The sequence below is a fragment of the Teleopsis dalmanni genome, chromosome X, assembly GCF_002237135.1.
Source record: "Teleopsis dalmanni isolate 2A chromosome X, ASM223713v2, whole genome shotgun sequence".
Classification (NCBI taxonomy): Eukaryota; Metazoa; Arthropoda; class Insecta; order Diptera; family Diopsidae; genus Teleopsis; species Teleopsis dalmanni.
Window position 1 is genome coordinate 40,308,458 of NC_051848.1, and position 15,914 is coordinate 40,324,371.

Consider the following 15,914-nt stretch of genomic DNA (forward strand, 5'->3'; position numbering starts at 1 on the left):
ATCTTATATAAATAATGGGCTGATCTTAATGTTTTTTAAAGTCACTAAAGTTACTATATCGTTTTAGTCTGATCTGTTATTAGAAACAATACCTTAAACAATCTTACTAAAAATTTACTGTATTGTTTCCATATTTAATCTAGCTATACCATAAATATAAAGCAAAAAGCATTAATAGGACAATGTTTTATATTTATATCTTGTTTGGATCACACATTTCACTATCACTATAAGGGTATTTTATGGTTCTTTAAATATTTAATATTATTTCTTATTTCTATTTGAATATAGTATATAGGCTGATAAGTTCGTAAGAAAACGATATTCATAAAAATAATAATTGAATGAATCTTTGTCTATAATGTCTATAGTATCCTTCAAGAGTAATGCCATTATTCCAAGATTACTCTAACATTTCGATATCTCTTTTGTAGAAATATTCATCTTTGTTCTGAATCTAATATATGTTTCAGTTTTGGCGATGACTTTTTTACAAAAGCCAAAACTGTTTTCCTGGAGTGATTTTTCAAGATCTGCGAACAAGTTGTAATCGCTAGTAGCCAAATCTGGCGAATTTGGCTGAGGAACCATTTCGAAATGTGATTTGACTATCGTAGTCAATAATTTTTAACACAGAACATTGTCTCGGTAAAAGGAAACTGATTATGTTTCGCTGCTTTAGAATTTTCTCGTTTAAACGCACCAATGGGACCATATAAAGATAGCTATTGATGGTCTGGTGGTTGCTTTTTCAGGGTATCTATTAACAAAATTTCATACACATACTAAAATACGGACAGCATAACTATGTCAGCTATCTGTTGCATTTATAGCCGCTTTATGTTAGACGAATCTGTAGTAAAGTGGTGTATCTAAATTGTATTCATAATTACATACTAACACAAGAGATACTATTTATGTATCTCGTTTAAAACAGCTTTCAGAATAATCAATACATTGTTGTTTTTAATCAACTGTCAGTAAACACGGCACACATTTCGAAAAGAGCTTTCTGATAGACAAATATTCAGTAAGAAACCTCACAGAAAATTCGAGATATATAAAGCCAACACGTTTCTTGGAAATCATTAAGGTGTCATAAGTTAACTTCTACAACTTTACTTTAACATACGGTTTTTCAAAATGATTCTGTGGACTTTTTTGATGATTTCCAGTGGCACCATCTGTTTCAGGCTGGTAGCTGACATTATAGGTTTTTGTACTTTATAGTAAGTATTTTCCATGAAAAAGCAATGAAAATGTAATAAATATAGTCACTAAATCCATTATAACGAAATAGGTTATCATTTAAGTTTTATGAAATTTGGAAAAGTATTATAACAATTGACTTAATGTCACTTTTTTGAATTTATATGGATTTTTTATTAGTAGCGCTGCCATTGTGTCATGATATAGACTTACGTGTTAGTATACCGAACTAATCAAACAAAAAGTTCTAACAACGAGTTGATCATTTACACATCTTTAAAGTTTTATAAAAAAAATCATTCAATTATCAAAAAATGTAAAATTAATTATTAAAGAAAAATTTTTAAAAGCCATTTTTTTTTTCAAATTTTTATATATTCTTTAATTCCGTTTCACTGCCAGAAATGGCTGTCAGACTTCATTCCATCACGATGTATTGTATTAAGTGGCCACGCCAAGTTTGTTGTAATTTTGAAAAAGGCTTTATTAGCTTAAATAGCCTCATTTCATTCTAATTATATCGTGCACAGATGCTACAGCCCGTAGATGTGGTATAAGATAACTCCTTCACAAGAATTTCGAACACAAAGTTATTGTAGAAATTTATGGATTTCACTCGAATTCATAAATTTCCAAAATCCTCAACAAATTACCTAAGGGAATTTCCACAATAGGCATACTCGCACAGCGAAAATTTATGAAAATGAATGGTCCATTTGGTTTCAGAACACTTCGGAACTTTGTGTTGAAGTACACAGTAGGCAATTTGATATTAAAAAAATATGTGGTCCAAAACAAATGTTTAGTGAGATTTGGAAAAAAAAAAAAAATTTATAAGTTAATTTTTATTTTAACAAGGAGATATTTTTTTATATTAGCACTAATTTATGTTATAAATAATTAATTTAAAATAATCATTTATTTTCTTTATTAGTATATTTATACTTAAGAAGTTCACAATCATCAAACTTTTCGGTTTGAAAGAGTTTTTAAATGCTTAATTTCAGGCACACAATTTATTTATTTGGAAGTGTTACTATATTCATTCCCTAAACATTTATCTTATATACAGTTTAAAAACCCGGTCTATCAGCGAAAATGTTTTCACTCCTTTCATATCGTGTGGTTTCTCTTGACTCACTGAACAATTCTTTTGTTGCTTCATTAATTATTCTTCTCCATATCCTCTCATAGTTTAATTTTTTTTATGGATTTCGTGCCAATGCGAATTGTGTTATATCGTTAATGAATTTAAGGATTATGTGCCCGATCTAACCTTTTCCCATGTCTTTCTGAATAATATATATAACACTGTTACTCTTCATAAACATTATTTAGTTATAGTTTCAAGGCACCAGCTTAGATTTTGTTGAAGACATCTATTAAGAAATATTAACAGCTTATGTAAAATATAATACAATTTGCTAGAAACCAGGTCTCAGATACATACAATAATATTATATTGTATTATATTGCTTTGATTTATAAAACTGTTTATATTCTGGTAGTTCTGCTTGCACTCTTAATTCCAAAGTCAAAATTTCTACCTTCCGTAACTTATTCTTCACTACAAATATCGTTTCACCATCAGTCAAAATTACCTAAGCTCTCAAATAGTTATATATTTTCAATATATATTCATGTATTATCGAACGGTGCATCATTCTTCACATTTATTCCCAGAGACTCGCTTTTAATGTAATTGAAACATAATCCCGCTGCATATGTTCGGAATGAAAACCAGATTATCAAAATCTTTGAATTTATTTCGAAAACCGTAGATAATTCCAATCCGTTGAGTATTAATACAAAGAATAAATATGAGTACCTATTATTAAGTGACACATACTATATACCCCAACATTGGTGATTTATCATACTAATATCGTTACCAAATACCACTAATACCTGGTAATGCCAACCTAAATATGTTAATGTTCGAAACCAGCAAATAGCTTTATCTAGCTCCATTTTGTTAAACAAAAAATTTTTTGGAACTGCCTCCAGACTCAATACATTTATATATGATCACAATTAGTCCAAACACAAACTTGCACGAACTAGATTATTGTTGAATAAGTTGATACACAATAGAGTCTCTAATAGACTCTAATCTTTGTAATCAGTTTTTGATTGAAAATTGTAGCTACTGATACTATAATCCAGATAAGTGCCAGAGTAAAGAACTGGTTTATTCGCACGATTACGACACCACGTTTAGTCTCAGTAGAACGAACTAAAGATTATTGATAACTTACCTTAATAATATAAGTCTGCCTGTGGAAATAGAATTTCTACTCCACTCAGAAACTTTAACGTGCTATCTTACTACCTGACTTTGATCTGAACCAAGATTATTGGGTCGTAAAATCTAATACGCATCAGTTTCTAAGATGTCCTCAACTGCTTACATTTTGATTTTTACTCAGATGCTGGAATGTCTTCAGTTTACTAAGGGGCAAATGGAAGCACTAAAGATCAACCATGGTATTGTATTATTTTATCAGTAGCCGTATTATTAATACCGTATAATACCGTATTATTTCTATTCTATATAATTGCGATTAAATATACTGAAGACTTTCTACTGTTCGTGAAGCTAAGATGCAGATTTATATTAAACTCAGTTGTGCAATATATACACTTATGCTACTTATATGAGACCTAATTTTTGGTGTTTTTCTTTCTTAGGTTAGTTGAAGTGGTGACCCATTACCTTCACTACTATTTAGTTGTTTGCTTATTTGTTCAAATGAATTTCTTAAGTCCCTGCGATTTAAAAATCTCTGAAAAAGTTTGATATTCAGAGTTAGTTCTTCGTGAATTTCAGGTCTGTTTCGATAATTTTACTTTGGGGGCTTTTAGATATTTTTACACATTTGAAAAACTTGTCTCTTATTAATAATCATATGATATGATATTAAAAAATCTAATTACTTAATTGAACTTAATCAGCTTAAACCAAACTAATGTGCGCTTAATACCACATAAACTCAGTGAAATAAGTTACTTTATCAGTACATTGAACTATGGGAAAGAAGTTACTTGAAGAAGTTACTTGACTTTGTAATAGTTTTTTACCTTGGAATGGAGCACACAGTATTTCCCAATGTCGGATTACATAAATTTCATAAATTCAACATTTTCAATTCACTAAGAACGTAAAACAGATCTTAAAACTTCAAACTCCTTTTGCAAAAAAACAAAAAAAAAAAAGTAGGAAGAGTTCCTTTGGCTTTTTTTTATATTTAATTTCCGTTTTTTGAACGGTCTCTGCGTTTTGGTTTACCATTCCACAACCCGCATTTGTGTAATTCCCTTGTAATTTATTACATTTTTATGATTTTATGAAAACAGTTTTATAACTAAACAGTCCCCATACACATGCGTCTGAACAAGTACACATACACAGAGACATGCACAGATACACCAAGAAAACAAGGACGAATGCGGTGATACACATGAGTGAAGTATAAGTGCGCCATTGTCGAGAACTTAAATTTCAAGTTTTCGTTGCTTCTAGCGACGCCAGAAACTATGCTATGAAATATTTCTTTTGCACTGAATGTTCCCCGTAACAAAAAAAAAATGAAAAACGACAAGATGAACGTAGAACCATAATTTATTTTAAGAAATCTAATTGATATAAAATGAAAAGCAAACAAAAGTGAAAAACTATGAAGGGAAAAATTTTCAAAAATATCAGAAACTCCATAACAAATGAAAAATATATTAACCAGCATAAAAAATGTGTATGTAAAATTTGTATATCCTTTATCGTCTTTGGGTATATTTGAGCTTTACTCTGCAAAACTTTCAGCGCTCCTAAGCTATTGTGGTGAAATATATATAAAGAAAAATATAAAGAGGCGACCGATGCTCTAGGGAAGTATTAATATTAAAATCTACACAAAAAATGATATATTACGTGTACTCGGTTTGCTATTATTTAATTTTTTTTATTTGGAAAAATGTGCCTCAATAGTGCAACTAATTTTGTTTATGAAATATTATAACCTCTGACTGCTTTTCGCCTAGTAATTATTGACACTTAACAGTAATTCTTTTTAACAATTTTTTTTGTATAACACGATGAAGTGTTATTCATCAATTATCTTCGTATTGATATTGCTACTAGAGGTGTCTTCAGCATTTTTTTAATTGAATTAATTAATATTAAGAACTTTTGTAGCTCGAAACATTTGACATTTTGCTATATAAGAATAAGAATATCTTTTAAAAAATAGGTAAGTGATATATTTATTTATTTAAATAAATATGTTATATATTAAAATACCAATAGTGTCCGTTCGAGAGGAAGTATATGCATTCAAAACCCACACCTTCACGTTAGTAATGAATTCAAAAGTATACTTGTAGCTAAGCGACCCTATAAGCTTCAATCCAGTTTACAAAATATTATTTGAAATTATTAGCAGTTATTCTAATAACTATGTTATATATCATATTAAAGAATAAACGTATCAGTTATTCTATATGCTATAGTAGTAATTAAAATATTGCGTTTTTAATTATTAAGTGAATAATGAAAAATATATTTATTTAAAAAAAAGCAGTTTAAATAAAACTGAATTTTCTCTACAAGCTCTGCTAACTTCCTGACCAGTGACATTAATTATTAATTAATTATTCTAAATAATTTATAATATATATAAATAAAATAAAAAACTTTATAATAAGAAGGTATTTATAAATGAAATGCTCTGTGAGCAATACTTTCTATATACATTCCATTAAAATATTTCTCTGAATTTACACTTACTGTCAGAGTTTCAAAACTTTCAAAAGTCTCACTTTACTTTCGTCCTTAAGTAAAATATAAATATAAATGTACTCAATTTGCAATTTCTTAACAACATTAAAACAATTTTCAATTTTCTCACATTTTCATTTATATTTTAAATAAATTTTCAAAAAAAAAAAATATGTCTTATGTTACATTTACAAATTAATGAAGGAACTCGATATGCAACTGCTTGGTTAGTTAAAGCATAAAGAAATTTATTTTCATGCAGGCTCTAAGCGCAGTAAAAAAAAAAATTCAACAAATTAAATTAATTAACCAAAAAGTTAAAGAAAAAATGTGTAAAGAAACTTAATAGCAAATTAGACGTTTTTATTTAATATTAAATAGAATACAAAACAGCTAAGAACAAGAGATATAATTTCTTATTATTTTATTAAGTAACCAGGAAGTCACGTCTTCATAACTTACACTCCTTTTATATCCTTTAAATATATTAAAAAAATTTTATTTTATCCTTTGAATATTATTTCATTAAATTACAAATTTTAAATATACAGAATAATTTAGACTTATTATTTAAAAAATTATTATTTAATCCAACAATTGTTAATGTTGAACCTTTTCCGAGTTAGTGCATTTGGACAGTTTTACTCTCTGAGAGTGGGGAGGTTTCTGTAGAGTCTCACCCATCTCATTGATGGTGTAGTGATAAATTCGGTGACCGGGCTTACGTAACTGTGGCTTATAGATGATAATAATAAGAGCATCGGAATCTCGCTCAATGTATAGCGTAAGGTGTTGGTGGGGGGTTTTGAATCGCATGGTTCTTAAAGTTAACCATATATAGCTTCGTCTAATAAGTAGCAAAAGTTAACTTAGTGCATCTTTGTTAATTGTAAATGAATACAGTTTAATTATATCACACTCTCAGAATACCACCACTTGATTATAGTGGCTTCATGAAGTACCAGTGGTTTACCTATCCGTCTAAAACCTGCTCAGTGGGTTAATATGACACACCATTAACACACAGTCAATACCGATTTTCCCGTAAAAGACGATTTAATAACATATTTTAGTAAAATAAATAATTTTGAGCAATTGTATTTCGCTACTTCTGCAAATATAGTTTACTTCTCGAAAATAAAAAAGAACTATAAAGGCGCTCGATATGTATATAACACTTTTTTCTTTTCAAATTAACATTTTCGGTGCACGGTCTCTGTGATGTGTACCGAAAATGTTAATTTGAAAAGAAAAAAGAATTATATACATAGCCTACATAACCTATTTTAAAGCGCATTTCCAGAGTTCCACATATAGGAAAAACGGAACATGTATATTTTTGTCAGGCAGGACACAAAAAGCGTTACAAGGAAACCGATTGGCAAGCAAAGCAATGCGCTTTAGTAATGCATTTCCAAATTAACATCGTAAAATAAAATTAACATCGTAAAAAATTTTAATTTTAATTCAATAATTCAAAGATTTCAAAAAATTTCAAAAATTTGCCTCATAGATAGCCCGGCTTATTTAATCCTACCACAAGTGGTCTGATTTAGCCATCTAAATTGTGTTTCTTGTCAAAAGAAAAAAGCATTTTTCTTTTAATTAAAAGTATTAGAAAAAAAATTCTTTCATTAATTATATATTGAAGTCAAATATTCAGATAGAAATAATGAATATTTATTCCACAAAGCTATTCTTCCATATATATCTTTTGTATATATGACAAGTATATGACCGTGTATATTGTATTATATATTATATATATGATCTTTTAGGAATTCTGCTTCATAAAGTTTCTTATTTCTGGCTAAAAGTAATGTTACAGTTATTATTTTATTAAAAACCTGAATTTTGAATTAAAAGTTATACCAGCTATACCAGATATACTAACAAAATTGGATGACTAATAATCAGAATATATAACGACTAAGATTAAACGAAAATACTCTAATGAATTCCGGTTCAATACTATAGTGATTGCAATTGTCCAGCTTTAACAACACACAGAAAAAACTTATTCAATATAGAATTTCTATCACCAGAACTGTTTAAGAGCTCTTCTCCAGATTTAGTTCTGGACTTTATTGACAAAGCTTTAAAAGGCTATGCGTAATCAATAGTGAAAGTGGCACAATAGGGTTCTCTGGCCACAATATCGGCTATTGTGGATGATTTCACGACAATAGTTTTATAATAATAATAATAATAGTAGTTGAGGCGTGGCAAATGGCAATTCTAATATCGATAAGAAAGGAAGTACATACTCTCATAAACACAGTGAGCAACTTGAGTGTTTTGATGCAGGAAAACTTTCTGAAAAGCTAAAGAAGAAATTTAGAGAAAGCAGATTATATACGAAACGCGATTATATTTCGCAATACTAATTTTTTTTTAATTATTTAAAGTATTAAATTACTTAGCGAAAACTCCGCTGTGTTTTTTCCAGTATTTAGATCCGATATGTTTGCAAAAAAAAAATTTTTGGTTATATTAAAACTAGTAGTTTTGGGATTTTTTGTTATTTTTGATTTGTTTATTTATTTTTACAACAATTTATTAATTTTTATGCATTTTTAATTTTGTAGATAAACAATTTTGTAAGGACATATGGGTTAATTTATTGGGTATCCCAAAGTATTCCGTTTTATTCTAACTTTAAGCTGAATTGTTTTGACGAAATTTTTGAAAACCTACCGACCTATAAGAACCGCTTCTTGAGTTGTGGATTTTTTTTCTTTTCTTTCATTTGATTAGCACCCAGATTTTTGTGGGAATTACTATTGCTTGAAGAAAAGTTGGTTGAATTGAATCCCACTGATATCTCACTAAAAATGAACAAAAATTATATATAAAGTATTTTTTAATTTTTTTTAAAATTGTTCTGTACATTTTTTGTTGTACATAATATAGATTTTAAAAATATATTATCATTTACCTGTCCTTTTTATAAACTTTTATGACCTAAATCGTTTTATGTGGGTTCCTAAAGAGACTTTTTTCGCTTTCGTGGTTTAAGTATGCAGTGTTAAAGTAAGTAATTTAATTATTCTTAATAATTTTTTCAACACAACTTCTTCTTCTTAGGTACTGGAACAGATTGTAAGTATATACCATCCTCTGGTGTGTTACAGTGGACACGTAGTTCTTTGACTATTTTCATCACATCGTTTTCATTACACATGACATGAGGTCTTTTACGTAAATTGACTTTATTCTTAATTTTTTTACCTAATTTACGTTTATTTATTGGCTTGGGATCAAGCTTTGTGTCACCAAATAATCTGTTATATATCTCATTAGTTTTCATATCTTCAGCATTTATTTCATCACCTAATCTGACCCTATATGTCTGAATCTTACCAGTGCCATAAACCTTCTTAATGTAAACTTTAACTTTTTTACAGTGGTTACACATTTTCATAACGCACTTGTTTTGCTGACATTTTGCATTCGGCTTTTTTTTCGGTAGCCGCTTTTTAGCATTAACAATTTGTTTACCTTTCTTCATAACAGCACGGAAATTTTCAATAATACGCTCTTGTTGAGTATTCCTTTCCATTGCCATCTTCTTTGGTAAAGGATGAACACGATTATTTTTACCCCGGACAGCTCCTTTGATTTTTCTCTCAAGCTTCTTACAACATAAATCCTTATTAATACCTTTTACACCTTTTACACCTTTAACATCTTTAATGTCACCATTAATGCAACGTTTTTGTAGAGGCGTTTTTGCAACCAATAACTTTTTCTTTTTAGAATGATATTTGATTTTTTTACCAATAACTTGCTTAATCTTCTTTTTCTTCTTCTTCTCAGGTTTTTTATCCAACGGTACCTTGGTCTGTTTGCTTTGAACCACAGCATATGCTTTAGTATTGTCCTCACTATCAAGTACATATTTCTTAAAGTCATCGTTGCACATATCAGTAGCAATATTATCACTTTTAACGGATATGTTATTTTCTTCTACCTCAGAAATGTGCTGACGTTTCTCTTTAACGGATTGGTTAATAACTTTTTCTGATATCTTCTCAGATGATTCTCGTTTGAAAAGAGTTGTCATCATTAAAGCATGATCTTTAATCATATTTATAATCGTAGAGCCAGCAGTGTTGCTCTCATCAAGTGAAACAGGGTCTTCCTGTTGACTTTCATCAAGTGAAATAGGCTCTTCCTGTTTACTTCCATCAAGTGAAATAGTCTTTGCCTGCTTACTTGCGTCAAGTGAAACTGTGTGATCCTGCTTACTTTCATTGAACAAAGCAGCCTCTTCCTGTTTACTTTCATCTGGTGAAATATTTCTCAGTTTACTATCGTCAACCAAAGCGTGCGTATTAGTCATTAGATAGTTTTCTACATGCTGTTGACAATCAACATAAACCATATCCTTTTCTTTCTTTATTGATAGTAAGCTATTTAAGTCCTTTTGTTTGAGTTTACTTAAAGTAGTCTCAGTTTCTTCCTCACTAGTAGCATCAGATTCCAACCATTTATATTTACTTGTTCCTGTTAGTTCGTATTCTGCATCGTCATCTTCTTTACACTCTTCGAAGGGTTCCTTTTTATTCTTATTAGCTGTAATTCTTTTTACCAAACCCATGCTCACCAGGCAAGATATTCCCTCCAAAATTTGCGCTTTTGTTGTATTTCCATTCTATTAAAAATAATAAAAAATTAGAATTAGTAAATATTTAAAACCTATAAATATTAATATATATATATTACTAAGTAGTAAGTAGCATATATACTGTACTTACGTTACAGTAAGCCAACCCATATTTTATTATTTCTGCAGTATTCAAACGCTTTCTAAAGCGAAGCAGGCACAAAACTGTTTTACCAGTGGGCAGTTCCATTACCAACTCTAAAATAAAGAATCGTAATTCGATCACTCAATAAATAATATACATATTATAATAAGTCTGTTTAATATGAACAGCCAAATCCGATGCAACTGTTTCTATATAAAATCCTACCACTGCCACATCTATAAGTGAATACAGGTTGGAACACTCTAAACACTGACACATGCCTAAAAACGTTGGAAAGTTCAGCACTGCAAAGACTTATTAAAAATGCATCGCTTTCTTTACTGACCGCTTTGACAGAAGTAGTTAAGATTGAGTTATTAGATCTATATCACATTGTTTGGAAGACGAGATGATTTGAGAAGCATAGCATGTGGAATTATAATGAAAGCAACGTTTAGTGGAGCTTCATTCAACTGGCAAGTTGGGACCAACTCAATATGCAATTGAAATCAACTATATTGTGTATAAGATCGTTCCCTCATTTTAAAAGTGATAGAAGGGGTATACTTATCGTATCTTCTTCACTTTATCTATATGGCCGATTATATCTACAAATGTAACTTGAATAAAAACTACGGCAAGTAGAGCTTGTCTTCCGTTGACAACTTGAGACCGATTCAATAAACAATAGATATCAACACCACAATAAAAGATCGTTTCCTCATTGCCTCGGAAAAAGTAGATAAAGTTAGTTTCAATATAGTCTTCAGTTAATCTGGACAATGTTAGTGTACGAAGTTTAATTAAAACTACGGTTAGGGGAATTTGGCTCTTGAGGATAACTCAATGAGCGATAGATATTAACAACATAATATAAAAGATCGTTTGTTAGTCGTTTTGACGACGTTAGTAAGGTGAATCTGCTTTGTGAGACCAAATGATTTAGCAAGTATAGCACATTGATCTCTAATAAACACAATAGTATTTTATCTTTTCCTAGCAACTAGAGAGCATTTTTCTGAACAGAAGTATGGTTACTTGTGTTAAGACGCGCTCTCTAATACCCAACTTGACCTATAATGTGTTCATCCAAACATGGCAGTTTGAGTTAGACAAATTAGGAACAAATTACTGGAAGTGAAGTTTCTTGACTAGCACATTCCTCATTAAGAGCATGTTATACTTCAAGCGAACTAAATCAAAATTGAACTAATTTCAAAGTTGCTTTACTATAAATGCAGTTAAATGGAAATTAAATTAACATTTGCCTTTTTACTTTCTCAAAGTGACTTCTAACCCTTAGACAACTACGAGCCGTAATAACTTTCTAATAAAACGAAACGCTAAGCAAGAACTGCTTAAATTTTGGAATAAGTTTATAACTTAAAATGAAAATTAGGACAAAATATTTTTTGTGTGTCCCCAACATAGACATCAAAAACAGAATTTGTATATAGAATGAATTGGAATGTGTGAGAGAAAAAAATTCAAATCAAAATAAAAATAATATATCTTCCAAGAAGCGAGGACGGCAGAGCACAAACTTGCTTGAGAAAGTAACCATAAGTTTACAAATGGTCCTAAAACTCAAACAAAACAATAAAGTAGAATGGGTTTGTATGTTGGAATTGCTTAGAAATTCATCAATTTGGTCATCATTCACAATGGTGAGAGGAACGCAGTGCCAGTGTGCCAATGGCGGAGTTAGTGCTGTATTCGGTATTCGACACTACCAACACAGTTGCCAACAGCTACAACAGAGCAAAAGTGTCTTCATTGCATAGTTGAATAGTTGACAGTCGTCATTATGTCCATTAAAAGTTTTTCCTCCATCTAAATTTTTCCTTTAAATGATGCCAATAAGAGCACGTCTGAAGGATTCACCAGCTTTAGTTTTTTTGCTTGAGATTTTTTTTTTTTTTGTACTGCCAGTTTTCTTATGACAATTTTTCTACGCTTTTTTATTATCATTTTTTTTTTAACTTTTGTGTGGACTTTTTTTACCACAAACTTAAAGTAAAGAACTGAAAGTTAATCCTCAAGCATTAATTTCAAGAAATAATTTTCAACATGAAAACTTTTAATATTGCCAATGATGACTATGTCAGACTTTTATAAGTAATATACGTGCATTGTGTCCTTAAATTGGCGCTGTAATGCACAGTATGGCAAATTCCTGACAGATATGGCAAACTAGTATTAACAGATATTACACAAGTTATGAACAGTGCCGTTTAATAATCCAACTTAATGTTGCAGACTTTTAGTGCCTTCATATTCCCAAGCAACTAATCAAATAACTCGCTAATTTGCTTTCTTTTTTCAAAGGAATAAAAAAATATTTTTGTTTTAATTAAATATCGTATTCAATATTACCGGAGAGCTATAATTGAAAAAGACAAAACTCTAATTTGCTAACTATTACCACTACGACGTTCGATAAGACAATGAATAGATAATCATGTGCATTCACACTACTAGACCTGAATAAGTCCGACCATAAATGTACTAATACAATAAATAACGATGTGGTAGTACTGCAAATTTAAACTACTAGATCTAGATTGGTATACTATAAGCCCACTGTATCAACATATCATATTGCGAAGATTAGGTTAGAGTAGAATGGCAGCCTTGTATCCAAGAAAACCCACTTAAACTCAAGTAATAGCCCGTTTTAGCACCACACGAATAGCGTTAATTCGTACATAGACTAAAAGGGAAGTACGTTGAAAAAGGCAATGACTCCCCCATTAGTTAAAGCTAAACCAAACTGACGATTTCATAAATTCTGCTATGTCCCTATTATTGCAGGAAGACAGCTTGGTCAGTTCGGTAAAAAAAGGCGACCCGAAGATTTTTGATCTTCTACTAGCTAAGTATAGGCACTGAAATATGAATTGGAGTACAAGCCGCGAAAAACTAAACAGGTTATGCCTTAATTGAAGTAGCTGATAGATACGTTTTATAGATACATAGAATTGATACGTGAATAGATACGTAGAGATCTGACACCAAGATTCAAAGGGGTTCTACGAAGTGGTTCCACGAATTTTAATCATTACAACAATGTTTGGTTAAAATATGTATAAGCAATCGTCTTGAAGATTTACCTCGACTTATTAGTGCACTATAAGTTGATATTATTAAGACTTATTTCAATACAAATATTATATCATTAATCGTTTTCGATATAACGAAGGGTCTTTTTCATTCTATAAATGTAGCAGTGTCAGTGTCAGATAGAAAGGAAATACATAGATGATTACAAAGATTCTCAAGTGACTTTCGCAGTTTCAATATGAAGACAACAGTACTGTATAAAATTAATAACAACTTCCAATATAGCAGACATATATTGACCGATAGGGCATGGAAGGGTTTTACTCAGTTTGCTATAAAATTTGAATTTTTGGGAATTTTGAAAAATATTTTTAAAGACATTTTGCATTTAAGTTAATAAACTTACCAGAAAGCAGTCAGATCAATTTAATTTATTTTGAATTTCGAATTTACACGAATTTAGTGTTATATCTTCCTATATTAATTATTAAATTAATAATTAATTAAAACTGATAAAAAGTGTACTTACAATATTGAATTTAGCATAAACGGCCTTTAAAATTTCGAATAAAATCGTAACGCTCTCAAGAATCTATTTCAACTGAAAAAAAAAAATTTAATTTCACATATCAAATCGAAATGGTCAAACACAATAAAAAAGATGTTACTAAGTTAATATTAATCAAACTATGTATATTAAAATATTTATAAATTAATATATAATATATTATGTTACTAAAATTATTTAAAGGATCGCAACTATATATGTATCTTTCTATCTATCTATCTATCTATATATCTGTTTATCTATCGATCAATTTATCTCTACCGCGACCGACAATTTTGATGGTACGACAAAGTATATTTCTTCAGTTTTTAATTTTGGAGACCATCAGAACTCATCAAAGTGGACAAGAATGCTTTGTCAATCAAAAAACTGACTGACCTATCCTTACCCTTGGCTTCCTTCACGAAGCTGAAGCTGAAGGGTAATTTCGAACAGTTAGGCAGTAATTCAAGAACCTCATAACATTAACAATAAAACCAAAAAAGTAATACCAGCTACGATTGAAGGCTAATGGCGTTTTATAACACTAAGGGCATTGCACTTTAAGGTACAATAGAAAATATGAAGCAGTCGATAGCAGCTATTCTTAATATATCACAAATTATTGCGTCTTATAAACTTAATTCCGAAAGACAAAATATTTAGTAAATAATTAACATTTTGATGATTTTGAGAGTGATTTTAAACTATATTAGGTTTAAGTGCTGTGTCAGTCAGTCTAATTGAGCAACGCACTGAGAGTCTATGATTAGTTACAAATAGAGCATTGGAAAGCAATTAGAGCGTTTATACCTTAAACAATACTAAGTTAATATGATATTTGTACTATACGTTTAGAAAAAGTTGTACCTAATAAGCAATATATAAAATAATACTCAATACTACTAAAATATATTTTAAATATTATTATATAAATTACAGTTGAATATTTAACTTACCAGGGAATAAATCTCATAAAGACCTTCTTTAGTCTAAGGGCGTTCGATTTAAAATGCATACAAATTTTTGTACTTAAGCCAATGTGAACGTTGACGGTATTAAATATTGTTTTAATTTTCGAAAAAATTCCCAGTTAAAGAAAAAAACTGAATAAATTTCGAATTACAAGCAAAAGTAATAAATAAATTAAAATTTATTCGCTCAGAACGTTTTTTACGAAACACACAATCAGAATTTAAAAATAATTTATAAATGCATTTTATAAGTCAATGTTAATATAAAAAACAAAGACTACTATATGAAAAAAGAAATTAAAAAATCAAAAAATAAGTTATAGCAATGTTATAAGGACATTCATAAGACATATATTCAGAGCAGTTTTATGTGGTTTTTGGCTATGACCGTAAGGATAGGTATGTTATGCAAGCAGTCAAATCCAAATTATCAACATTATTGTGTTAATATTATTTTGGTACTTCTTTATGGATATGTGAATTTATCTACATTATAATATCAATGCTTGATTCTAAAAGACATTCATTTTCACATTTATTACTAATTCGTGGGGGTTTATTCATTAATTCCAATAATCGAATAGGACCAACTT

General features: G+C 29.7%; 1 protein-coding gene across 2 annotated transcripts; it reads right to left on the minus strand.

Moving 5' to 3' along the window:
- Positions 1–8,520: 8,520 nt before the first annotated feature.
- LOC119689256 lies at positions 8,521–15,540 on the minus strand. Of its 2 annotated transcripts, XM_038104048.1 has the most exons (6): positions 15,307–15,540; positions 14,330–14,401; positions 14,207–14,275; positions 10,744–10,850; positions 8,922–10,640; positions 8,521–8,811 (listed from the first exon to the last, which is right to left on the minus strand). In XM_038104048.1, exons 4-5 carry the CDS (start codon positions 10,840–10,842, stop codon positions 9,048–9,050), a joined length of 1,692 nt encoding a protein of 563 aa, XP_037959976.1. In that variant the 5' UTR covers positions 10,843–10,850; positions 14,207–14,275; positions 14,330–14,401; positions 15,307–15,540; the 3' UTR covers positions 8,521–8,811; positions 8,922–9,047. The 2 variants fall into 2 exon arrangements, with proteins under 2 accessions (XP_037959976.1, XP_037959977.1); XM_038104049.1 differs by lacking the exon at positions 14,207–14,275.
- Positions 15,541–15,914: the final 374 nt, after the last annotated feature.